We start from the raw sequence: 26,528 nt of genomic DNA on the forward strand, positions 1-26,528 counted from the left end.
GCATTTTGGTAAATTAACCGTTCTCAAGAAATTTACGCTGCTATAAAATAACATATTTTCAGATTTTTTTCCTCAGTTTAACTCACTTATTTTCAGTTAGAAAGTAATTAAAAATAACTGTGCGAGCACACAATACATTCAATCTCATCCTGAATTCATACTTCTAAAAAAAAGTGCCACTTCTTAATGCCTTTCTAATGAAAGCTCAAATTGCTTGCTTCCATCAAACATGCATTAATCTTAATAGCTTAAAGCTCGATTGTGTCCCTTTGTTGCTAGGTAATACAACAGTAGATGATCTGATGATGAGGCTGATGAATGCCATGGAGATCTTCACAGCGCAACAACAAGAGGATATAAAGGATGAGGTAAAGAGATGTGAAAATATTTAGGCATTTTATTTGTTACAATCTGTTAGACTGTCTTATGAAATAAAAAGTCAAATTTTTCTAAATTCAAATTGGAGACTCAGTAAAGAACAAATTAAATATTCCAAAAAACGAAAATGGATCTGAGAAAAAATCTTCCTTTTAAAAGGGATTTATTAGTTTTCCATATTTCGTCTTATTGCACTTAATGCACCTTTTGGCTCCAATAAACAAAACATTTGTTTCATAACCAATTCCTCAAACTATTAAAATTTGATGTTCCGCACTTTTTTTTAACGAAAGCTATAAAAGTTCTTCTCTATCATCTCTTTCATTCCTGAAGCTGAAAACTGGCAAAAAACTATTCCATCAGAGTTGGTAATCTTCACTATCATATGTGTGTATGGCAAGTGCAAGCTTAATATTGCTGAATGCAATATTGTCCTCACCCACTGTGCTGACAACACATTTTTGCTAGGAAGTCATTGGATAGCCATTAATCCAAGAACTCTGGTTTCTTTATTCTTTTGCCTGGAGCTACTTGTAACTCAGTTAAGGCCTGCTAATTCAGTATAGATAAAGGATTCAAGTCTGAGAATTTTAGTTTTGGTATTAAATTGGAGCTCTCGAGTTTTGGAGCTCTCGAGTTTAACTTGGGTTGTGATGTTGTCAATATTTTGGAGCTCTCGAGTTTAACTTGGGTTATGATGTTGTCAATATTAAAATTGGTATAAAATATGTCAAATTATTGCAAATGTTGAATTCCACTCTGAGTAGGATTTCAGTTGCCTTGTTTACTGATCTTTTCTTCCTTCATACTTCAAACTTGTGTTCTAAAATAAATTCTGAAAACTGTTCAAGGGCTTCCCCTTTGTAGCTTATCAAAATTCAAACTTAAATTCAGGCAATGTGATCTAAATAATCTCTGATGACTATTCCAGTGACAGTAGCCACTGCCTTCTCCATGAGAATAAGAACACGGAAATATCCTTGTCTCCTACCAGCAACTTGTCTTACAATACAGAGGGAAATGAGTCAGTGAGTTTGGAACAATCTATGGTCTGATATGGCTATTTGTTGAATTCCTGGCAGTGAGTGCAGGCTGTAAGATTCGACTGTTAGGTTTGCAGCAGTGCCGAGTATAAAAATGAGGTGAAGATAGGAATGTCACATATGAGTTGTATTCTTGCATAGTATATGGGCATCGCTGGCAATCACAGCATACATCACATAATTTTCTTTAAGCTGAGTAGCTTGCTGGGGTTCAAAGTGAGAACGGGGTGGGGGGTGGGGGGGGGGGGGGGTGCGTATTTGGGTTCTGAGAGAGTGGGGGAATGGATGACAGCAATATTGCAGGAAGTGGACTACATTTGGATGCATTTTATAAATGGTGATCTCTGCCCCAAGCACAAACATGTTCAGCACTCTCTCAAAGGAATTCAGTGAATCCAAATTCACCACAAGAGTTGGGATCCTGTTGCACTGCTTCACTATCCTCAACAAAACAGAGAATCACCTAACATTTAGCCTGGTTCTTGTCTAGCATGAGCCCTTCTTTGTCTTAATCTATGCACATTGGCATATGAAAGCTTCGTGGTTATCATACTGCCCAAAAGATTCATAGATCTGAATTAATGATCTGAAGCAATGATTGGGGAATTTAAGTTCAGTAAAGTAAATAAATTTGGAATGAAAAACGAATACCACAAAACTGCCGGATTGTCTTAAACCATCTGTTTCACTATGACTTTGAAGGAAGGGGCTCTGCTGTCCTTTCCTCCGGAGTACTCCAGACCCAAAACAATATGACTGACCTTTGACTGCCTTGTGAGATTACCTAGCAAGTTGAAGAAATTCTTAGTTGTATTCAAATCGCCCTTCAAAAGATTATTATACACCATTATTGGGAGCACCTTGATCACCCAGTTTGCAGCAGTTCAAGATGGCTGTTCACTATCACCTTAAGAAGGCCAATGACTTTTGTGCAATAACTGTTAGCCTTACCAGTGATACCTCAGGATGTATAGAAAAAAATCTGTTTGAAATTGGCCCTCAAGGACATACCTAGCTCTTCAAATTTGTAAGTCACAATTGAATTCCCCAAATCTTTGCTCCTTTAAACCATACAGACCAAAATCTGAAAAAAACAAATTTAGTGATTTTTGACAAAAGGTCATTAGATTACATTACATTACAGTGTGGAAACAGGCCCTTCGGCCCAACAAGTCCACAACGACCCGCCGAAGCGCAACCCACCCATACCCCTACAGTTACCCCTTACCTAACACTACGGGCAATTTAGGATGGCCAATTCACCTGACCTGCACATCTTTGGACTGTGGGAGGAAACCGGAGCACTCGGAGGAAACCCACACAGACACGGGGAGAACGTGCAAACTCCACACAGTCAGTTGCCTGAGGCGGGAATTGAACCCGGGTCTCTGGTACTGCGAGGCAGCAGTGCTAACCACTGTGCCACCCAGATTGATCTTGACAGAATTGTTACAGTACAGAAGAAGGTATTTTGACTGATTATGTCAGTACCTGCTCTCCAAATGAGCTGTTCACTGAGTTCCATTTCCCCCATTTCTCCTTGTAGCTCTGCACATTATTTTCAGATAGGTCTAATTTCCTTTTGAATCCTTCAGTTGAACCTGCCTCCATCAGACTCCCAGGCAGTGAATTCCATGCCTTAACAATGCACTGTATGAATAAAGTTTTCCTCATGTTGCCTTTAATTACCTCATTATTTTAATTCTGCGCCTTTTACTTTTTGATGCGTAATACCTGACACAGCTATTCTGTCCAAAGATGCTGCAAAATCTCCTGAGTATTTCCAGCTTTTTCTGGTTTATTTTCCTATTTGAGTCTATGTGAGTTACTGAAATGTTTTAAACTGAGATTTCATTTTGGATCCCTCCTCTGCGCTGTTTCCAAAGCCTTGGTCTCACCCATGATGATTCCTGAGTTTACAATAGTGACTTCAAAACTCTACTGAATTGGCAATAAAGTGCTTGCTATGAGAACCTCATGTCACGAAAAGCACTGTATATGTCTTACTGTATATGTCTTTTGGAACTGACCACCCACCACCTACTTCTGATAAAAAGCCACAGATTATCATAGAGCTATCACAACATTTTAAGGACCAACTGATAGATGCGTCTGGGTCAGCAGCTGATTTTAAGGTTCCTCTTTATACCCAAGATGACATCCTCAGCTGTATTAGCAATCTTGCTGTAAATGCCAAGCCATTTCAGCATCATCTTTAAGAATAAAGCCCAATGTATAGTGCTGATTTAGCATCTCAGCCATATGTTGGATTATTTATAATCTGTCCTTGAATCGTAGAACCACAGCATCATTCAGCAGCCAAGTCTTTGATTCTTAACAGCTGAAAAAGCTTTGAACAATATTACCAAGGTTTTTGTCGCACTCTTTTCCAATAATTTTGCTGATTTAATAGCAGCCTTTACTTCAACTTTTTAGTGTTTGACTTTGATTTGCCTGGTATTTGTTTTGTTTCATATTGTGCATTGCTTTATTATAAACTTACTTTTGTTAACATTTATTTTTGTCTTTGTACATGATCAGCCTGCCATCTAAGCATCTTATCATACCACTTCTCACATTTAGGAAAGTAAATAACTCCTATGCATTTTCATTTCAGAAATTATAAATTTCTGATAAATGGCATGGATTTTGGAATTTTGTCTTTGGACTCTTTGTTGTGATTGTTGGGAGCTTTTAAAAAGTTTGAGTCAGTTAACAGATGGTCACTCTGATTAACCTGCTTCTCTGACAGCTTTTTGTGTTTCTGGCCAGTTAGGCTAAACACTGTCAGAACTGGCCAGAAATCCTCGAAGCTGCCCAAGAAGCAGCTCAATCGCAGTGACCTCAGTCCACTGACTTTTTATGTAAACTAGCCAATCAGGAAGCTGCCCACTCTGAGGAACTGTTGGTCATTTGTTTAATATATGTGAAACAGAGAGAACTGAAGGTATGTAGTGAATGGAGGTGTGGCAGGGGAGGGAAGGATAGAGCTACTTCTACAAATAAAGATTCTGTCTCTCCCGTGTGCAACTGCTGCATTTTTTCCATTTGTAGCTTGAAACTGAGACCTTGAGACCCGAATCAGTTGAGTACGGTGAAATGAATTTTCTCATTTATTTTGGCAGTGTTTTTCTGAATCAGATTGCGGACATTTGGTCGCGTAGTCTTCTGCTTTTCATCTCATTAAATGACACAACCCGCTTCTTGCGAAATCATGCAACAAAAGAGGCAGAAGTGCTCACCATTGCCTGGACTTCTCAATGTTCGTGCCACTGATTCCATAGTTAAACTTCAACTGTGTACCACTTCAGACTGCAAGACTGGAAGCTTCCCCTCATGCTACATACTGCTATACTGAAGGAAATGGCCAGGAAAGGCAAGTTAGTTACTCAATTTGGCAACAGAGACCTGCAGGTGCAGGTACATAGGGTGGAAGAAAGGAGGGCTATCATTTTTCCTGCTGACTGGCAGAGGTAGCCACACCATTCAGCACAGCTAGCCTGGACCAAGATAAGAATCCAGGTCACTGCACTTTTGCAGATGAAACACAATGCACAACAGTGCCAGAAGAAGATGAATAATCATCTGCACTCCTCAAAGACAAAATACATCATTTTCTCTCTGCTACCTCATTCTCACAAGTCCACCCACACTCTTGAACTCTGCTGCTACATATTCCTTTCCTTAAAGGTCATGGACTACAACTTTCACTATTACACGTCCACACAATAGCTTGTCGCATCATATGAGTAGAACATTGGATTTGGCCAGTAAAGTGAAGCACCATTTGTGCGGCTGCTGAGACCACAATGGCTCAACCAGCTCAGTGAGTTTCATTGTGCTACACTGTTCTCCCATTACCATAAAAGATAACTCATTCATAATCTGAAAAAATGTCTATTCCTTTTACAGAACTAATTCCATCTCTTATGCAGGTATTTGTGGCATCCATTGCAGCTCAACAAGCAGAGACCTGCACCAGAGATGCTCAGCTCCACCTCCACTTCTGAGGCGGAAGCCAATCAGTCCTCAAAGGCTGCATCAGCACAGAGACTTTCACTTCAGTGCATTGTCTGTCTGGATTAGACTTGGGAGCGCAACCTGTTGAGCACATCACTGAGGACTTTCAGCTGCTGCTCAAGGAAGAAATGTCCCAGGTTTCTGGCACTTGGAGGACTGTCAGAGACTAGGCACCTGCCCAGCTTGGAGAAGACAATTCATGGTTTTGCCCATTAATGACATTGTTACATGCACAGGTACAGATCAGTAGGCAGGTTTGTCAGAGGAAGTCAGTAAACTGGACTTAAGCTTGGAGGAGTCCCCCCATGTTCATTGTATCTTGCTGGTTGGTATGCATATGTCTGGCTTCCTCCAGGGACAGGCATGTTACCACCATGGAGAGCCAGGTTCAGCATACTCGGGTCTGCCAGATATGAACTCTGACCTGCACTCCATTGCTGTAGCCATACATGCTCAGCTAGGAGAAAGTGAGGGCTGCAGATGCTGGAGATCAGAGTCAAATGTGTGGTGCTGGAAACATACAGCAGGACAGGCAGCATCCGAGGAGCGGAGAGTCTACGTTTTGGACATAAGTTCTTCATCATGTGCTTAACATCATTGCAAGCATTATGGAACCATACAGTACAGAAGGAGCCCTTTGGCCCATTGAGTCTGCACTGACAAAAAAACTACTCTACACTAAAAGTCAGCTAAATCTAACCCTGTCAATTACTACCCCAGCAGTCTACTGTCAATCATCAGTAAAGTAATGGAAGATGTCATCAACAGTGCTATCGAGTAGCACCTGCTCAGTGAAGCTCAGTTTGTGTTCCACCAGGGCCACTCAGCTCCTGACCCCATTAAAGTCTTGGTTCAAAAATGGACAAAAGAGCTGAATTCCAAAAGTGAGGTGAAAGTGGCAGATTTGACATTAAGGCTACATTTGACCAAGTGTGGCATCAGGGAGCCCTAGCAAAACTGGAATTAATGGGTATCAAAGAGACTCCACAGATTGGAGTCATATCTAGCATATAGGAAGTCATCTGAACTCCAGAGCATCTCTGCAGGAGTTTCTTAGGGTCATGTCCTAAGCCTTACTATCTTCAGCTGCTTCACCAATGACCTTCCCTCCATCATAAGGTCAGAAGTGGATGTGGTTGCCACTGTGCAATGTTCACGACTCCTTCGATACTGAAGCAGTTCATGTTCACACGCAACAAGATCTGGACAATATTTAGCCTTGGGCTGACAAATGGCAAGTAATATTTGCACCACACAAATGCCAGACAATGATCATCTTCAATAAGAGACAATCTGATCTCAGCTCTTGACAGTCCATGATTTACAATCATTGAATCCCTCATTATCAACATCCTGGGGGTTCCCCTTGACCAGAAACTCAATCGTACTGACCACTGTGGCTACAAGAGCAGGTCAGAGGCTAGGAATACTGCGGCAATTAACTCACATCTTGATTCCCCAAAACTTATCCGTCATCTACAACACTCAAGAAGATTGACACATCCAGGTCAAAGCAGCCCAGTGAATTGGCACCACATCTGCAAAATCATCTATCTCCCTCCATCACTGACATACAGTAGCAGCAGTGCCTCATATGTACAAGATGCTCTGCAGAAATTCACCTTAGACATATCCTTAGACAGTGCCTTTCAAACTCATCACCACTTCTGTATTGAATGATAAGGTCAACAGACAGATGGGAGCAATCCCACCTGCAAATTCCCCTCCAGGTCACTCATTATCCTGACTTGGAAGTATATCATCGTTTGTTCACTGTCACTGAATTAATATATTTTGTGTCTCTCTAAGGACATTGTGGGTCAACTTACAGCACGTGGGCTACAGTGTTCAAGAAGGCAGCTCACCATCACCTTATAAAGGGCAACTTGGATCAGGCAATAAATCTGGCTCAGACAGCAATGCCCACATCTCTTGAGCGAATTTTTAAAAAACTGCTCTTTCTTTCCGACACTTGGCCGATACCATTGAGTGTCATGAAACTTCTAGTACTCATCCACATACATTTTAAAGATTGTTAGGTTTCCTGTTTCACCTACTCAGAGAAAATGAGGACTGCAGATGCTGGAGTTCAGGGTCAAGAAGTGTGGTGCTGGAAAAGCACAGTCAATCAGGTAGCATCCGAGGAGCGGGAGATTCGACATTTCGAGCATAAGCTGTTCATCAGGAATGTGATGTTTCTGATTACATTTCTGATGAAGAGTTTATGCTCGAAACATCGACTCTCCTGCTCCTCGGTTGCTGCCTGACCAGCTGTGCTGTTTCACCTACTCTCCGAGGCAGAACATCACTTTGGTGAAAATAATTTTCCTCAAACCCCCTCTTAACCTCCTGCCTTTTATATTAAAATTATGTCCCCATGTTATTGATCCTTCAAACATAGACAAACATAGAAAATAGGAGTGGGAAGAGGCCATTCAGCCCTTCGAGCCTGCTCACCATTCATTACGATCATAGATGATCGTCCAACTCAGTAGCCTAATCCAGCTTTCTCCCCATAACCTTTGATCCCATTCACTCCAAGTGCTATATCTAGCTGCCCCTTGAATACATTCAGTGTTTTGGCATCAACTACTTCCAGTGGCAGTGAATTCCACAGGCTCACAACTCTTTGGGTAAAGAAATGTCTCCTCATCTCTGTCCTAAATGGTCCACTCCGAATCCTCAGACAGTGACTCCTGCTTCTGAATGCACCCACCATCAGGAACATCCTCCCTGCATCTACCTGTCTAGTCCTGTTAGAAATTTTTAAGTCTCTAAGATCCTCCTCACTCATCTGAACTCCAGCAAAAACAATCCTAACCTAGTCAATTTCTCCTCATATATGTCAATCCGGCCATCCCCAGACTCAGCCTGGTAAACCTTCGCTGCACTTCGTCAAGAGCAAGAGCATCCTTCCTCAGGAAAAGAGACCAAAGCTGCACACACTATTGTAGGTGTGGCCTCACCAAGGTCCTGCATAACTGCAACAACACATCCCTGCTCCTGTACTCGAAACCTCCCTCAATGAAGGCCAACATACCATTTGCCTTTTTTACCACCTGCTGTCCTGTATGTTTACCTTCAGGGACACTTGAATGCTGCTGCACACTTCCCCCTCTCCTCTCCCAGTTTACAGCCATTCAGGTAGTAATCTGCCACCTTGTTTTTGCTTCAAAAATGAATAGCCTCCCATTTATCCAAATTATATTGCATCTGCCATTGATTTGCCCATGGACCCAACCTGTCCAGATCACACTGAAGGATCTCTGCATCCTCGTCACAGTTCATCCTCCCACCGAATTTGGTAATATCTACAAACTTTGAGATGTTACATTTTGTTCCCTCATCCAAATCATTAATATATAGTGAATAGCTGGGGTCCTAGTACCAATCCCTGTGGCACTCCACTAGTTACTGCCTGCCAATTTGAAAAGGACCCATTAATTCTTTCTCTTTGTTTCCTCTCTGCTGACCAGTTTTCTATCCATCTCAGTACACTTCCCCCAAGCCATGCATTTTAATCTTGCACAATAATCTCTTGTACAGGACTTTGTCAAATGCTTTCTGAATGTCCAACTATACCACATCAACTGGCTCTCCCTCGTCAACTCTACTGGTTAATACTTCTTAGAATTCCAACTGATTGGTCAAGCATGATTTCCCCCTCATATATCCATGCGGACTCTGTCTGATTCTGTCACTGCTTTCCAAATGTTCTGCTAGAAAGTCCTTGATAATGGATTTGAGGATTTTCCCCACTACTAATACTAGGTTTACTGGTCTATAGCCCCATGGTTTCTCTCCACCTCTCTTTTTGAATATTGGAGTAACATTAGCTACTCTCCAATCTGTACGCTATTCCAGTGTGTAAAGAGTCCTGAAAGATGACCACCAATGCATCCACTATTTCTAGAGCCACTTCCTTAAGTATTTTGGGATGTAGATTATCAGGCCCTGGGAATTTATCTGTCTTCAATCCCCTCAATTTTCCCAGCCCCATTTCTGTACTAATACTAACCTCCCTCAGTTCTTCCCTGTAAAGGGAAACTATGCTTTTTATCCACCTTGTCTATGCCTTTCATAATCTTACACACCTCAAACTTCTGATCAATAACCTGCCAATGAATCCCAGTCCAGTTTCGGTTCTGTCAGGGCCACTCAGTTCCTAACGTCATTACAGCTTTGGTTCAATCATGGACAAAAGAGCTAAATTCCAGAGGTGAGGTGAGAATGACAGCCCTTGACATCAAGTCTGCATTTGATCGAGGGTGGCATTACGGAGCTCGAGCAAAACTGGAATCAGTGGGTATTGGGGAAAACTTTCCACTGGTTAGAGTCACACCTGGCACATAAGAAGATTGTTGTGGTTGTTGGAGGGCAGTCATTTCAGCTTCAGGACATCTCTGCAGGAGTTCCTTAGGGTAGTGTCCAAGGCCCAAGCACCTTCAGCTGTTTCATCATGACCATGCCTCTAACATAAGGTTAGAATGCGGGATGTTCACCGATGGTTGCACAATGTTCAGCAACATTCATGACTCCTCAGGCACTGATGCATCTGTGTCCAAATGCAACAAGATCTGGACAATACCCAGGCTTGGGCTGACAAGTGGCAAGTAACATTTGTGCCACACAAATGCCAGGCTATGATCATTACCAACAAGAGACAATCTAACCATTGCCCCTTGACATTCAATGGTGTTGCCATCACTGAATCTCTCACTATCAACATCCTGGGAGTTATCATTGATCAGAAACTCAACTGGACTCAGCACTTAAATGCAGAGACCACAAGAGCAGGTCAGAGGCTAGGAATACTGCGGTGAGTAACTCACCACCTGATTCCCCAAAGCCTGTCCATCTACAAGGCACAAGTCAGGAGTGTGATAGAATACTTCTCTGCAGTTGCCTGGATGAGTGCAGCCCCGACAACACTCAAGAAGCTTGATACCATCTAGGACAAAGCAGTCCACTCTGCCCCTTTTAAACCTTTTACACTATGACTATTGCAATTAATGTTGGACAAATTGAAATCCCCTAATATAACTTGTTTTAATGCAGCTTAGTGAAGTATCTATATATCTGCTCCTCTATTACCCACCTACTGTTGGGTGTTTCTAATGTACACCCAGCAGTGTGACTGCCTCCTTTTTGTTCCTAATATCTACCAATGAAGACCTTTCATTCCTCCTCAATGCAGTAATTGATTCTTTCATTGATAATGCTAGGAGTGTTGAGGGACCTCAACCTCACTCAAGGTGCCATTTCCTTTCAGGGCAATGATGCTTGGCCTTTCCACCTCCCCTTCCCTATGATGCCAAAGTTTGTAGAAGTCCAGGCCAATGAGGTAAACCTACATCTGAGCAGGGCATTCAGGCCTAAACAGCTGACTTCTAAGTGCCCCCAAGGAATGACTGGCCAAGCCTTCCAGATCCAACAGCATCGACTGCAGAGCAAGCTTCCTCCAACACCGCAGCTGCACAGTCACTGAGGTGGCCCAGGCATGCTGATTGACATGTGAATGCATTGACATCCAGTTAGAAATTGGCAGCTGCAGAAAACTTTAGGCAGCACATAGCCCTCCATCCCAACTGCAGATGTCAGGACTGTGCATTGATGTCACGAGAGAGAAAAGAAGAGAAAAACATACTGAGAACACACTGATGGCATGGGTAACATGTCATTGTAATTTTCTTTTGCACTTTGTTAATAATTGTTCATATGCACTTCTGAAATGTGCAACCTCTTTACACATCCCAAAAAGGAAAGTATTTGCAACAGTCAAAAGAAGCCAATAAATGCTTATCTCTGCCACTAACTGATTCTTTCTCTACCAATAGTGCCAGTTGTCTGGAATCCATGAACCATGACTTTCATGACTCCAGCCAAAGCGTTGCACTTAAACATGGGCAACACTGAGTCGTCTACAAGCAGTGTGCAGGGAATGTGGTAGGCGTACCCAACATTAAACGTCCCCACTTGCACCCATCTTGAGAGTAATAATTTTAAATCAATGATGATTCCACACACCCCTGGAGGCAAAGTTTCATTTTGCTTCACAACATTTCAAGGGCATGCTGCTACTCGTGGCTGTGTGGTGTACAATCAGCAGTTCTTCTGTCCACACTCCCTCACAGTGCAGTGGTCTACTAAGAAACTGCACACAACGTTTCTCAGGTTAAATTCATCTTGTTAGATGCACTGAGATTTCAGGACAATTTAGCAATTTAAGGATGATCTATCCAATGGAATGTTACACAATGAAAGGAAGCCAAAACCCAACTCATTCATTCTAGAAGTAGGTTTAAATGAAGTTCCATCTGATGACCAATGATGCACAGCTATATTTTGACCACTTGGATGTTCACCTGGTGCCCTGATTCTCTCACTGGCTGTCATCATCAGAAGATTAGTGTTTTCCCAAAATTGCTCTATTTCCAGGACATTCACCCGTTGCCAGCTCCAATTGCAATGGCACAGCGTGCCACAATAATGTAACCTGTCCTTTCTCAGCTGTAAGGCCTTTCCAAAGCAATACAGACATCAAACTTCATCTTTGGGAGGACTGTTCCACTATGATGCAGCAGTGTTATATTTTCATTCTGGATCACTGAGGATTTTGTAAAGGTGTCATGTGCCATTTTGAGGTGGATAATCCAGCAACTATCCCTATCTGGGCTGATGAACTTGGCAGGAGGCAGGAACCCATGACTTCTTTGTATCATTAGTACACATCATTAGTTCTCAGCATATCTGAGACACATGATCAAAATCTGACCATTCAATACTGATGGAGTGGAAGCATTTTCTGTTGACCAATACCTTACGTTGCTTTGAGAGTGCCTATGACCAGTATGGGTGCAGTCTATTGCATCCTGCGCCCATGGAAGTCAGCAGTAGTGGAGAATCCAGTTCGACTGCTTGACTCTCCTCGTAGCAGGGGATGAATATAAGCTGGTGTAATCTAGAGAGAAAAAAAATTGCATCAGTGATTGCCCAGATATATCTATGGATTGAAGACCGGGAGTTGATGTACTGGTCCCCTGTTGCTCCTCAAAACGATCTGCTGACATAAAAGTCAAGGCAGGTGTAACCTTGATGATTACCAATATGGGATAGCCATGCATTCCAAATACAAGTTATGCTCCAACAGATAATACAGTTCAATATCGATGACCAAGAAATCCTTAGTCTGAACTTAGGTTATGTTTCCAAGTGCTGGAGAAAATGACAGAGAAGACTTTAGATGCAGGACTCGATAATTCTTCTCCATCTCCTTCAAAGATCTTCACTTGCTGCACTCACTGGAGGCTATATGGTAGCTACTAAAGGTTACTGTTGTTGCTAATTTTGTAATTCCTCTCTCCTTTGACACTGTCTTTGCCTGTGCAGCAATTTCATAAGGAATCTACCAATGTCCATGTCAGATGTGTAAACCAATAATCTGTGGGATGACAGAAATAAAACAGTATTTCTGCAACAGTATTCCTGAGCCCTCATAGCAGTAATAAAAAAAGCATCAAATTATGCTCTGACATTATGCCATGGAAGCTTTGAAAGGAGGCCTATGACAAGTCTTGATGAAAGCTCTGAAGTATGTAACCTCGGGTATGTGTGTTGTAATGCTACATTCAGAGTATGAAGTTGTAGCATCAATCAACTGTGCTTGCTCCCCTCCCACAGCAAGACATTCTTGAACGTAAAGTTGTTATGTTAAAAAGGAGTCTCACAATACAGAAACAGAACCCCTTCAGCCCACCACTCCATGACAATTTTAGTATCATATGCAAATTTACCACTATACCTTATACATTCACATCCAATTCATTAATGTACATAACAGCACAATCCCAGCATCAAACCCTTTGGTACATGTCTGGTTACATGCCTCCAATTCAAAAATATCCCTCCATTTGCAAAAATGACTGTGAACTTCCAGTTGCCTGCAAGTTCAACGCCATCATGTACCATGCCAACATTTCTGTTGTAAGCCTGCTGCAATGTTCCAGCAAGCCTCCGTATAAGCTCGAAGGACAGCATCTCATTTTACTTTTGGGGACCCTGCAGCTTCTAGGACTCAACACCAAGTACAATACCTTTAGAGCCTGGCTCCATCCTCCTATGTTTTTTACCCACCCAAGAACTGGTCCTATTCTAACATGGATTTCAGTTACAGTCACCCATTCCCACATACTCCTAGGCCCATTATAACATTATATGAGTTGCATTTTGCATATTTAACCCAATTTCTCACTCTTAGCTCATTATCTCAACTTTTCTTCTATCCTGGCCTGCTATCCATTATCTCCTTGTCTACCTACCTCTTTCATATCTGTCTTTCTCTCTGAGCTGCTTCCTCTTATCCGCACCATCACCACCATTTCAGCTTCAGCTTAATAACCACTTTTTCCTAGCTATGAGCAGTCGTAATGAAGAGTCAGCAGATTCAAAAGTTAACTGCTTTCTTCCTGGAGATTTCTGCCAGACCTACAGAATTTTTCCAGCAATTTCTGTTTTCTTCCACCATCAGCTTTTGCCTCCAATTTGCAAGCCTGTTTTGGATCCAGTTTGCCAACTTGCCTTGGATCCCATGAGCACTTGCCTTTCTCTTGAGAAGAACATCCTGGCTCTGAATTCTTACTGTACTACTTTTAAAAGATTCCAACTTTACAAATGTATACTTAACTGTAATAGCTGCTCCCAGTGTATATTTGTCAGGTCCTGTCTAATGATATTGAAATCAATCTTCACCCAATTTAGGTACTCTCTTTATTCCTTTCTAGAATGACTTTGCAACTTAGAGGTATGGCTGCTATCCCCAAAATGCTTGCCCACTGAAAATTCAATCGTTTGATCACTTCACCAGCTTCATTCCCTCGAATTAGGTCTATTACATCCCCATCTCTAGGAGGACTATCAATGTACTGACACAAAAAGCTTTCCTGGATGCACTTTAAAAATTCTACCCCATCTAATTCTTTCAAGCGAAGGTGATCCCAATCAAATGTTGTTGAACATTTATAGTTCACTGTGCAAATGTGGCAACTCTGCATTGACACCTAATTTCGGGTGTGAAATATGATTCTGAAATCGCAAACCTTGGTGAGACTTTAAGTTAGCATCCAAATTGATCTGGCATGACAAGGAGCAGTGAGTGCAAATTGTGTAATAGTGATGATTGCTTGAGCTCATAATTTTTGCAAGAATTAAAATTTGACTGCCATGAATCACAATGCCAGGTAGATGGCATTATTGAATCTGTGGATACATGATTAATGCAATTGGCTCTCACAGAATGCTTTCCATCCCACTCCCATTTCCATTCAATCCCTTTATACATCTGTTATTGTTCCCAATCTAACCATGAACATGTGGCTTTACAAATTACCACAACCTTGATAACCATAGTCTTTTCATACTGAGGCCAAATGCTGATTGTTTGGGAACCTGCCACAGCCACTAATGTTCTTTGGTCATAAGCATCCCCTTAGCAACTCATTCCAGTGAATCACACCTCAGCCCCCAAACTGACTAGGCAGGAACGCCCTGACTCTCAGTAGATGTCTCCATGCTAACTGATCTACCTGTAAGTCCCATACTGAATGCACTTGGCATGCAGGATTGACTGTGGTCCAAAATTGAAACTTTATTGCTGGAACAGCACAGCAGGTCAGGCAGCATCCAGGGAACAGGAGATTCGACGTTTCGGGCACAGGTCCTTCTTCAGGAATGAGCAGAGAGTGTTCAGCAGGAGAAGATAAAAGGTAGGGAGGAGGGACTTGGAGGAGGGGCGTTGGAAATGTGATAGGTGGAAAGAGGTCAAGGTGAGGGTGATAGGTCGGAGTAGGATGGAGGCGGAGAGGTCAAGAAGAAGATTGCAGGTCAGGAAGGCGGTGCCGGGCTGGAGGGATCCGGCTGAGACAAGGTGGGGGGAGGGGGGATGAAGAAACTGGTGAAGTCCAAGTTCATCCCCTGCGGTTGGAGGGTTCCCAGTCGGAAGATAAGACGCTCCTCCTCCGACCGACGGGTTGTTGTGGTTTGGCGGTGGATGAGTCCAATGACCTGCATATCCTCGGTGGAGTGGGAGGGGGAGTTGAAATGCTGTGCTACAGGTTGGTTGGGTTGGTTCGTCCGGGTGGCCCAGAGGTGCTCTCTGAATCGCTCCGCAAGTAGGTCCAAAATCCCAGACAGCAAGAGCCAAGCTTCTGATTGATAGTGGCCGATCCCATGGACTGCAATTGAATGATCCCCATGATTGATTGACTGCCCATAATTCACTGGCCGCACAAAAGACTGTTCATCTTCAACTTGATTAAAGCCTATGCCATGTGTTTGCCATGTATTCTGCTGCTTGGTACATTCTATAAATGTGACTGCCACAGCATTGCATTGAACAGCAACATTTTTCTTCTTTAGTGCTCTGAACTGTGACGAGTTGCCTGCCTCTCCCTCTCTCTCTGCTAAAACGCAATGTAAGCCACAAGGGTTGGCAGCCTGTAACTTAGCACTGACAAACCTATAATCTTAAAATAAAACTGGGCAAAGCAGAGCCACAGAGACTGGCAGTTTTCAAGTAAGTGCTAAATTAAATGGGCACTAAAAACGCAAGTTAGGAGCCACAAGATGCATCCTATGTCGATTCATGAGATGCATTTGTATCCCTGTGTGCAAAAAACACAAATTTATTTGCATCCCTTGAATTTTTCTTAAAAAGGTAATTGAGAAGACATTTATAACACCATCATCTTGTGAATTTTGCTTTTCATAACTTAGGAAATATATCTTAAAGTCACTTTATCAAATTTTCTTTAAAACCAATTGTAATATTATTGAACAAGTTACTGATTTGCTATTATTATGATTTGGGCAAATTTGTACTTAATTCTGAAACCCAAAAACTTACAGTCTGGCCCAAGTATAACCAAAAAAAGCTTTGTTCAATTAACTCAAAGGAAAGAGCGATTCGACTGAACATTTTTTGCTGGGGTTTGTATTTTCCTAATAGCACAGAAATGCTACATTTGCAATCGGGTCACGCAAATGGAAATTTCTCAGGTTTGAGTTTATGTAGCAGTGCGTCACACTGGAAAGCTTTGTTCAGAAACATAGGCTTTTAACTTGCCAGATGATTGATAGCCTGATGTTGCATGACAAACCTCAAAATGTTTGAATTTGTCACATACAAAACTAATGAGTAGATACACATTGTTAACCACAAGTATTAGAACTTAGCACACCTGTCTTTTGCCGTCTGACTCTTCTGCCTGAGGGTTAGACTATTCTATGGATTACAGTAACTCTTTTTGACAAGTTTACTGGGTGGAGTTCATTTTAAAGACAGCATTATTTGATAATATCTCTACAGTGCATTCTTCTATTTCAGCTGTCAAAGTTTATTACTGTTAAAATGGTCACTGTTGCACAACTGGCAGTGCTGTTAAAATTGTCTTTCAGTGATGTAAACTTACTGGGTTCTTGTAAACTAGTCTTATTAACGTAGATAAATAAAATTCTGAATATATATTTAAAATAATTATTTATTTCAAAACAAAATAATAAAAGCGATGTTTTAAAATTTTTAACCATACATATCTCCGCCCCAACAAGATGGCTTTCTACTTCTAAACTATCCTTTGGACTAAGGAACTGTTGGTACACTGCATGACCGAAAAATTACTTGAGAGTATTACATTTGATAGGGTAATGCCTACCTGAAAGTGAGGTCTATCCAATTGACATGACTTTCAGCCCATTGCATCTTCCACATTGAGTATCCACTGAATGCTCAAAGTAATTGCTGCATGTGAACGGTAAGTCTCTTTCCCACCTAATTTGGGATCTGAATGACATGGGTTTCCGATATCGCAGAGGGCTGTCGAAACTATCGTTAAGTATGTTCGAGATTGACAGAGACAGATTTTTAATCTATAAGCAAATCAAGGTTAATGGGGATAAGGCAGGAAAGTGGAGTTCAGGATTATCAGCTCAGCCATGATCTCATGAATGGTGGAGCAACTTAATGGACCGAATGACCTACATGTGCTGCAAAACTTACGGTCTTACAGTTGTGGTCAATTTTAGTTTTAAAGGATGAATGGATTGAGTATGAGGTGCATACAGCCTGTACACAGGTGCGTGTTCTAATCAGGACTTTCTTTTTGTGGATTTGGAAATAACAGAAGTGACCAACCTAATCCTAGAAAAACCTCCTACTACTGCAGACTGAACCTGCCCCTGTCTTATCCTACCCTTGCTTTTCCTAAAACTGTGTCTGCATCTCACTTGGCCAATGTTTCAGAGCAATGAGCTGCATCAACATATCCATTTAATGTCTACTGCGTGCTTCTCAAGTTCAAAGAGCCCAATAATCCACAAAACTGAAACCCTACCCCCTGCACCTACTCCTCAGCCACGCATTTGTCTGCCATATCTCCCTATTCTTGCCCTCACTAGCATGTTGCACAGGCAGCAACCCAGAGATTACTACTCTTGGGGTCCTTATTTTTAGCTTCCTTCCTACCTCCCTAAATTCACTTTTCATGACCCCATCTCTTTTCCTAGCTATGTCATTGTATTGATGTGCACCACGATTTCTTGGGCTGCTCCCCTTCTCCTTTAAGATTGCCATACACTTGATCCAAGACATCCCTGCCCCTGGCATCCAGTAGGCAACATAACGAGTCTCATTCTCATCCACAGAATCTCCTGTCTGTTCCCCTCACCAATGAATCCCGTATCACTATCACTGTCCTCTTCTGCAACAGAGCCACAGGCCCAAAAGTATCCAAAACAGTATACTTATCATCCCCTCGCTCCTCACCCACTCCCCATCCCCTCGCTCTTCAAACACTCTACACTCCCTCATTCCTTCATATTCTCCACTCCCTCACTCCTCACCCAATTCACCCCAAGGTAGTCACATACCCTGAGACTACCCTATGGCTGCTATTTGGCAAGTATGCCATATATTTTACATGGCTAGCCCATATGAACTAACTATTTTGAATTGTTTTTGATCAATGTTTTATTCTTTAGTTGGATATTTAGACCAGTAGCGAGGCTAGCTTTCGTTATTCATTCTAATTACACTTAAGGCATTGCTGCTGGGCCACCAGCTTCAACTTTTGCAGTGATGTATATATATCTACAGTCTTATTAAGAAAGGAGTTCTGGTTTTTGATGGAAGAGCAGTGATATATGTCTAATTATGATAGTTTTTGTTTGGAAGGGAACTTGGTGGTGTTCCTATGGAACTTCTGCCCTTGAATGAGGGTGGTTAGGGTCAGGACTTTTGCCCGAAACGTTGATTCTCCTGCTTCTCGGACGCTGCCTGATCTGTGCATTTCCTGCACCACACTCTCAACTCTGATCTCCAGCATCTGCCGTCCTCACTTAATCCTAGCTGATATGCACTGCAGATGGTGGGCAGGCTTTAGGGAGTCAGGCGGTGAGGTGCTTGCTGTAAAATTCCAAGTTTCTGACCTGCTATTGTAGCCACAATATTTATATGGCTCGTCCAGTTCAGCTTTGGGTCAGTGGTAACCCCAGAATATTGATGGTGGTGGATTCAGCAACAGTAAAACTTTTGAAGGTCAAGGGAATATTACTATAATGTCTCTTGCTTAATGCTTCATATGTAGTTCATAATTAAATATTATTGGATAATTATGGAAGCTCAAAAATAAAGTTCAGTGATCTGTCTTTATAAATGAGTTATGACTGTAGTTATAGTATGGTTAAAACTTAGGTGAAAGCTTGCTGTCATATTTTTGCGATTTTGAACTGGTATTTTGAGTTACAGAGACTTAAATGACTGACACATTCTGTGTTATTACTGTGATTCATGGGAAGTCTACTTCATTCAAGATAAATGGAGTTGATTTTAAATAGTTTTGACGTGCCATAGCACCTGATTGAAAAATCTGGGTTGCATGTATTATCAGGTACTGTCGGCTATAAGTCAAGTTCAAATAGGTCGCTGATTTGGGTGAAACATTTACAGAAATTAATGTGTGCAGTTTATATTTATGACAAATAATTAAAATTATACTGTGCATCTCTAACTAGCTTTATAATCTCAGTTCACAAACACTTGGTATTATTATATACCATTTATGGAAATAACTTGTTGTAAAGAATTATCACTTCACATAACTGAATGAAAATTATTTGTGACAGCTAGCATTCCTTCAGAAAGAAATTAACATTGAATACCATCCACTCAGTTTAAAAACCTTTATAGTTCTCCTTTATTTCAGCTACTTTGGAAACATGGATGTTTTAATCAAGAAAATACTGAAGGATCTTGATTCAAGGTCATATTGTAAATCTTGAAAGTTATGTTTGAAGTTTCTGATTAATTTTATTTCATGGAAGGAATTGGGCTGTGAAATAGGTTGTATTTGTTGCCAGTGTAACTGTAATGTGTGCACTCACAGCTCATGCAGTACCTTTGACGTTATAACCAGGAAAAAAGCTTGCTCACATCCTAACTGTAGACCTTGGAGACTTCTGCTGTTCATTTATTGAGTCAGTAGTGATGCAGTAGCATAATCTTACATTACAAATATATCTATAGTATCTAAAATGACATTGGAAAGTGTCAGTCCCAGAGAACAGTCCAATTCAGTCTTTTACCACTTAACCCTGCAACCTCCCCTTTTGAACTACATGTCTAATTGTCTTTGACACATTGCTATAGAATTTGCAGCTCCTGGGTGGCAAGGGGATGCACAACGAGATGATGACTAGGGAAGCCGGTGGGATGGTGGGGTGTCAATGTTGGTGGTGAGAGGTTGGCAGCAGGACAGCAAAGGGAGCAGCAAGGGAGATGGCCAATAGGTTGACAAGTGAAGCAGTAACAATGGATACGCTACTTCAGGTTCCGGATTCAGTATGGTGTGGGTGTTCATTGATGATGTCAATCCCAGGTTAGGTTTCAACTGGAGCACAGAGCAGTTCTGGAACCTACATCCTTAGTTGAAGAAAACAATTGCCTCAAGAAGAATAGCCAAGGTTTATCTGAATGATATGTGAACTTCAAGTTAAATTGCAAGGAAAGATTGTACAAATGGATTGTATTCCATAGAATTTAGAGGATTAAGAGAGAATTGGATGAAAATTTTCCATGTATGTTAAGAGAAACCGTTCTCCTGAACTGCCCTGTCGCTAGTGGTTTGGAAGTCTTTGACTTATATAAAGTCTGTGTCTTTATCTTTTTGTGCTTTTTAAAATTGTGGGCTGAAATGGAGGGGGCAAGTGTTTTAAGATCAGTGTTTTAAAGGATTGCTGCATATTTTGAAAAGTAAGTAACTTGACACTATGACATGCATTGTGTAACAAGCCATTTCAGTTGAAGCAATAATTGAAGTGATTGCAGACAACTTAGAGCTGAGGGGTTCTGTGTCCAGATGTAGCAGGCTGGTAACAAGAAACTGCTGAGGTCCAAGGACTAGTACCAGATATCGCTGATAAAAGCCAACAACTGTGTGTTTGGTTCTTGGGTAACTGAACCGCTTGGGGCTGGGAACAAGAGAAAGAAGTTTCTTGATCTTCACTAGCACAAAAGGTGTCTGTCTGTTCTCTGCAGTCAAAACCCATTTTACACCTGGAGAAAACCAGTACTTGTAATCTGCAACTTTTAACTGATGAACCAGTCATCTTGTTTCTCTTATAAACAAGTGGAAGCATCTGAAGTAAAATGACTGAAAAGTAGTATTCTGACCGTCATGGGAATCATCAGTGCAACAACTCAGAGATACCCATGCCCCTCTGGAACCTTCCTCCCTTCCCTTTCCCTCTGACCTCCAACCACTCTCCCAACCCTACCATCTGTCATGTATTTACTATTCCTTCTGACCTTCTGCTCTCTGACGCTGAACCTTCTGTACCGAGAAAAGGTCTTTGTTTTATCCTTCTGCGTCCCCACCTTAATGGCACGATATTGAATTCTTCTGTTGTTACCTTCTCCTCTGTGCCTATTTCTTTGGACAAGAGTCTTCTCCCTATCCCACAGATCCTTTCACTTGGCTCCAACATTTCCAACCATCTTGACTCCGTCTGGCCTTTTACCTGCACTTGACCTGTTCATTGAGAACTGTCAACGTAACATTGGTTGCCTCTATTTCTCTGCACCCCTCCCCCCCTTAACCATTCCAATCTATGTCCCTCTGAACTGATTGCGCTCAAAGCTCTCACATCCAGCCCTGACTTTGTAATTAAACCTGCTGACAAGTGTAGTGCTGTTGTCTGGTGGGCTGACCTCTACATTATAGAGGCTGAGTGCCAGCTCTCAGAAACCTCCTGCTATCTCCCCTGGACCGTGACCCCACCATGAATATCGGGCTACTCTACTCCCAAGAGTCACTAACCTAATTTCATTTGGCAATGGTAATCTCCTGTCCATTTCCTCAAAATTTATAGTTTCCTAACTCCACACAGCCCACTTCTACCTCCTTCCAAAAATCCACAAACAGGACTGCCCAGCAGACCCATTGTTTCTCCCTGTTCCTGTCCCACAGAACTCATGTCTTCCTATCTAGTCTTGCCCAGTCTCTTCCTATTTGTTTCTATGATTACTTTGATGTTTTGCATCAGTTTAGAAGTTTCCAGTTTATGGGCTCCAGCCACCACCTCTTTACCATGGACATGGCATCCTTTCACACATCCATCCCCATCAGGATGGTCTCAGGGCTCTCTGTTTCCTTCTAGAAAAAAGACCTGAATTGTCCCCATCCACCACCACCCTCCTCCATCTGGCCAAGCTCGTCCTCACTCTGAACAACTTAAAATACTTCTCATTTTGTTCAGGTCAAAGGGATGGCTCTGGGTAGCTGCATGGGCCTCAGTTATGCCTGTGTCTCTGTGGAATATTCCTTCTTCCAGTCCGACTCTGGCCTCCACTCATAACTTTCTCAGGTACATCGATGGCATCATTGGTGCTGCTTCCCCCTCTCGTCCAGAATTAGAAAAGTTGATCTATTTCATTACCAGTTTGCCTTCCACTTTCCCTTCACCTGGTCCATCTTTGACTCCTCCCTTCCTTTCATTGACATCTCTTTCCATTTCTGGAGATAGGTTGATCACCAATATCTGCCATACACCCATCGACTCCTACAGTTACCTTGACTGTATATCCTATAAAGACTCTATTCCATTCTCCCTGTTCCTCCGTCTCTTTTGCATCTGTTCTGATAATACCAAGTTTGATAAGGGGACCTCTGAAATGTCCACCTTTTTCTTCAACCAAGGATTCCCCAGCATTGTAGTTGACAAGGCCCTCAGCTGGATCTGACCCATCTCCTGCACTTCAGCCCTCACTCCTCTTCCATGTCATAAGAGTGATAGTGGTCCCCTTTGTCCTCACCTACCACCCCACCAGCATCCAGATCCTTAGGATCATTAGACGCCGCCTTCAGCAGGTTGCCACCACAATACACATTTCCTCAGCAGGAACCATTCCTTCTGGGATACCCTAGATCACTCCTCCTTCACACTCAACACATTTCCACAATTACGTGGCAATTTCCCCTGCAATTACAGAAGCTATAACACCTGTCCCTATATTTCTTCCCTCCTCACGATCAAAGGCCCCAAACTCACCTTTGAGGTGAAGCAGCACTTTACCTGCGCTTCACTCAATCTAGTCTATAGTATTCCCTATAGTATGGAAACAAGCCCTTCAGCCCAACAAGTCCACACCGAATCTCTGAAGAGTAACCCACCCAGACCATTCCCCTACCCTTTATTTATCCCTGACATATGCACCTAACACTATGGGCAATTTAGCATGGCCAATTCACCTGACCAGCACACCTTTGGATTGTTATATATTCATTGTTGATAATGTGGTTTCCTTTATACTAAGGAAGCGAAGCACAGACTGCTTTTCAGAACACCTACATTCTGTCCACAAAAAAAGACCCTGAGTTTCCAGTTGCCTGCCATGTTAGCACCCCACTGTGTTCCCTAGCCAGGCTTGCTGAGGTGCTCCAGTGAAGCTCAGCATGAGCTGAAAGAACAGCACCTCATTTTCTGCTTGGGAACTACTGAAGCCTTCTCGACATAATATCAAGTTCAACAGTTTTGGGGCTTGAGCACCTTTCTCCATGTTTTTTCCTTCACCCCCACAAACCAAACCTTGTCATCACATGGGCTGCTACCACACACTACCCATTGTCAATACTAATATTCCCATTAGCAGCTATCCATTCTTCTCGGCTGATCTTTTATCCACTCCTTTGTCCAATTGTGTTTCTCTCTCTTTGAGCTCTATCTCCACCTATTGTTTACTCCTCACCCTTCCCCCATCCTATCTTCTGCATAAATACCAACTTTTTCCTCATTACCATCAGTTCTGAAGACGGATCTTTGGACCCAAAATGTAACTCTGATTTCTCTTCACAGGTGCTGCCAGACCTGCTGAATTTTTCCAGCAATTTCTGTTTTTGTTAGGAATCATAAGGATCAGTTCAGCAATTTGTGAAGAAGAACCACTGAACTGCTTCCTTGAGTTTCTCAGCCCATAATTTTTATTCTGGTGTCTGTTTGAGTGTATGTCTGTGTCTATGTAAGGGTGGGTAGTTTGTAATCTTATATGTCAATGGCTTTATAACTGTTTACCTGTAGCTAGAGTCTAATCACTTGTAAACAACAGTGGTTCATCTTAAGTACAGAAACATGGTCCATGCTTTCTATCAACCTGGGTCTGAAAATCAGTTAAAGTAGGGAATTTTGTTTACTCGTTTTAAATCCTTTAACTTTTGTGATGCCTGTGGGAATAGCAGGGCTTAATTTTCAGCATGCTACCCCAGTGAAAGGTAACAGTTGGGACCATTGTGTTAAAACTAGGACCTTTCAGGAATGAAATTGGAAACCGCATCAGCGCAACATCAAGGGTCGAAGGGCCTGTACTGCGCTGTAATGTTCTATAAAGGGTGAGAGAAGTTTGAAACTCCCTTCTACAAAGAGCAATGTGAGATCAATTGTAAATTTTAAATTAAGATTGATAGCTCTTTAGCTTTCAAATGTATTAAGGAATACGCCACAAAGCATCCATCAACCATGATCTCAATGGCAGAGGAAGTCTCAAAACATTAAATTACCTGTTCTTGCTTCTGTGTTGATAGTGTATTGACATCAAATTTTTTAAAATCCATCAAGTTGAAAATTAGTTAAATTCCAAAAGAGCTAGACATTAAATTTGTTTCTTCGAAGGTTGAAAACTTAGGTCAAAAGCAATAAGCAGTTTATCTGTTCAATTTGGGTGTAGTTCACTGTTCACAGCCATTGTGATGGGACATTCCTGATCATTTAGTGGGGTTGTCTGGGGCAGACTCACCCCTCTTAACGATAAATACTGAGGTAAAAATACCAGAAAACAGTGATATTCACATTTCTAATTACTTTCTTGCCACTGCATTACGATTGTTATGGTAGACTTTCGCTCTCACTCAGAAGATTTATGTATTTCGGAGGGCAGTAAGAAATGACATTGTTTATGTGAGATATGAATATACTTATGTGGAAATGGACCATTTTTCAATGCTTTGAATTCTTAGTCATGGACAGAATTAGTCCGATTGCTACTAGTCTGATTTAGTCTGATTGCTACTAGTTCTACACGCTTACTTGCTATCTCAGAATCACAGATGTTTTAATGGAGATTGTGGTCATCATCCCATCATATTTGTGCCAGCCCTGCAAATGAGCATCTTACTGTGTGCCATCCCCTTGCCTTCTTGTCAAAGCTTTGGATGTTGTTCCTTTTCAAATAATCATCTAATCACCCTTTTGAATCAGGTTGTAAGTTTGCTTGTTTAGTTGGTAGATTTGTTCTCAGATGCTTCATCACCATGCTAGGCAACATCATTAGTGAGCCTCAAACGAAGTGCTAGTGTTCTGTCCCGCTTACTATTGATGTGTCTTGGTCTGGGTGGTGGGGTGATATCACTTCCGGTTCTTTTTTCTGAAAGGTTGGTAAATGGGATCCAAATCGATATGTTTGTTAATGGGGTTCCGGTCTGAATGCCAGGAATTCCCGTGCATGTCTTTATATAGCCTGTCCCAGGCTGGATGTATTGTCCCAGTTGAATTGGCGTCCCTCTTCAACACTTAATGGTAAGGTTCTAGGGAGTGTTGCTGAACAAAGACACCTTGGAGTGCAGGTTCATAGCTCCTTGAAAGTGGAGTCGCAGGTAGATAGGATAGTGAAGAAGGTGTTTGGTATGCCTTCCTTTATTGGTCAGAGTATTGAGTACAGGAGTTGGGAGGTCATATTGCGGCTGTACAGGATGTTGGTTAGGCCACTGTTGGAATATTGCATGCAATTCTCGTCTCCTTCGTATCGAAGGGATGTTGTGAAACTTGAAAGGGTTCAGAAAAGATTGATGAGGATGTTGCCAGGGTTGAGGGATTTGAGCTATTCGGAGAGGTTGAATAGATTGGGACTGTTTGCCCCAAAGCGTCGGAGGGATGACCTTAAAGAGGTTTATAAAATCATGAGGGGCATGGACAGGACAAATAGACAAAGTATTTTCCCTGGGGTGGGGCATTCCAGAACTAGAGGGAATAGGTTTAGAGTGAGAGGAGAAAGATATAAAAGAGACTTAACGGGTAACGTTTTCACGCAGAGGGTGGTGCGTGTTGGAATGAGCTGCCAGAGGAAGTGGTGGAGGCTAGTACAATTGCAACATTTAAAAGGCATCTGGATGGGTATATAAATAGGAAGGGTTTGGAGGGATATGGACTGGGTGCTGGCAAGTGAGACTAGATTAGGTTGGAATATCTGGTCAGCATGGACAAGTTGGACCGAAGAGTCTCTTTCCATGCTGTACATCTCTATGACTCGATGACTGAGGGAAGACACGTAAGTAGCAAGTGAGACAGAACACCAGCGCTCACTGATGATGTTAAGTAGCATGGTGATGAAACGTCTGAGAACAAATCTTCAAGCAAACTTATAACCTGAGCTACAAATCTTCTCCAAAATCCCTTTGAATTGTTGAATTTATCAAAAATAATAACTTGTGATTCAAATCTAACCACATTTTCACAGCTTGTCTTTGAAAATTGAGGTGCAAGTTTCGGGGC

General features: G+C 42.0%; 1 protein-coding gene across 1 annotated transcript in view; it reads left to right on the forward strand.

Annotated features, from left to right (window-relative positions):
* Positions 1–26,528, forward strand: part of faf1 (Fas (TNFRSF6) associated factor 1) — a 414,762-nt gene that overhangs the window by 330,905 nt on the left and 57,329 nt on the right. The window contains exon 15 of the mRNA XM_043699221.2: positions 280–368. Coding sequence (XP_043555156.1) covers positions 280–368 — 89 coding nt within the window. The remainder of the gene's footprint in view (positions 1–279; positions 369–26,528) is intronic.

This window comes from Chiloscyllium plagiosum, unplaced genomic scaffold (genome assembly GCF_037043375.1).
Source record: "Chiloscyllium plagiosum isolate Xiang-an unplaced genomic scaffold, Cpla_swu_hap1 HiC_scaffold_9, whole genome shotgun sequence".
NCBI classification, from domain to species: Eukaryota; Metazoa; Chordata; class Chondrichthyes; order Orectolobiformes; family Hemiscylliidae; genus Chiloscyllium; species Chiloscyllium plagiosum.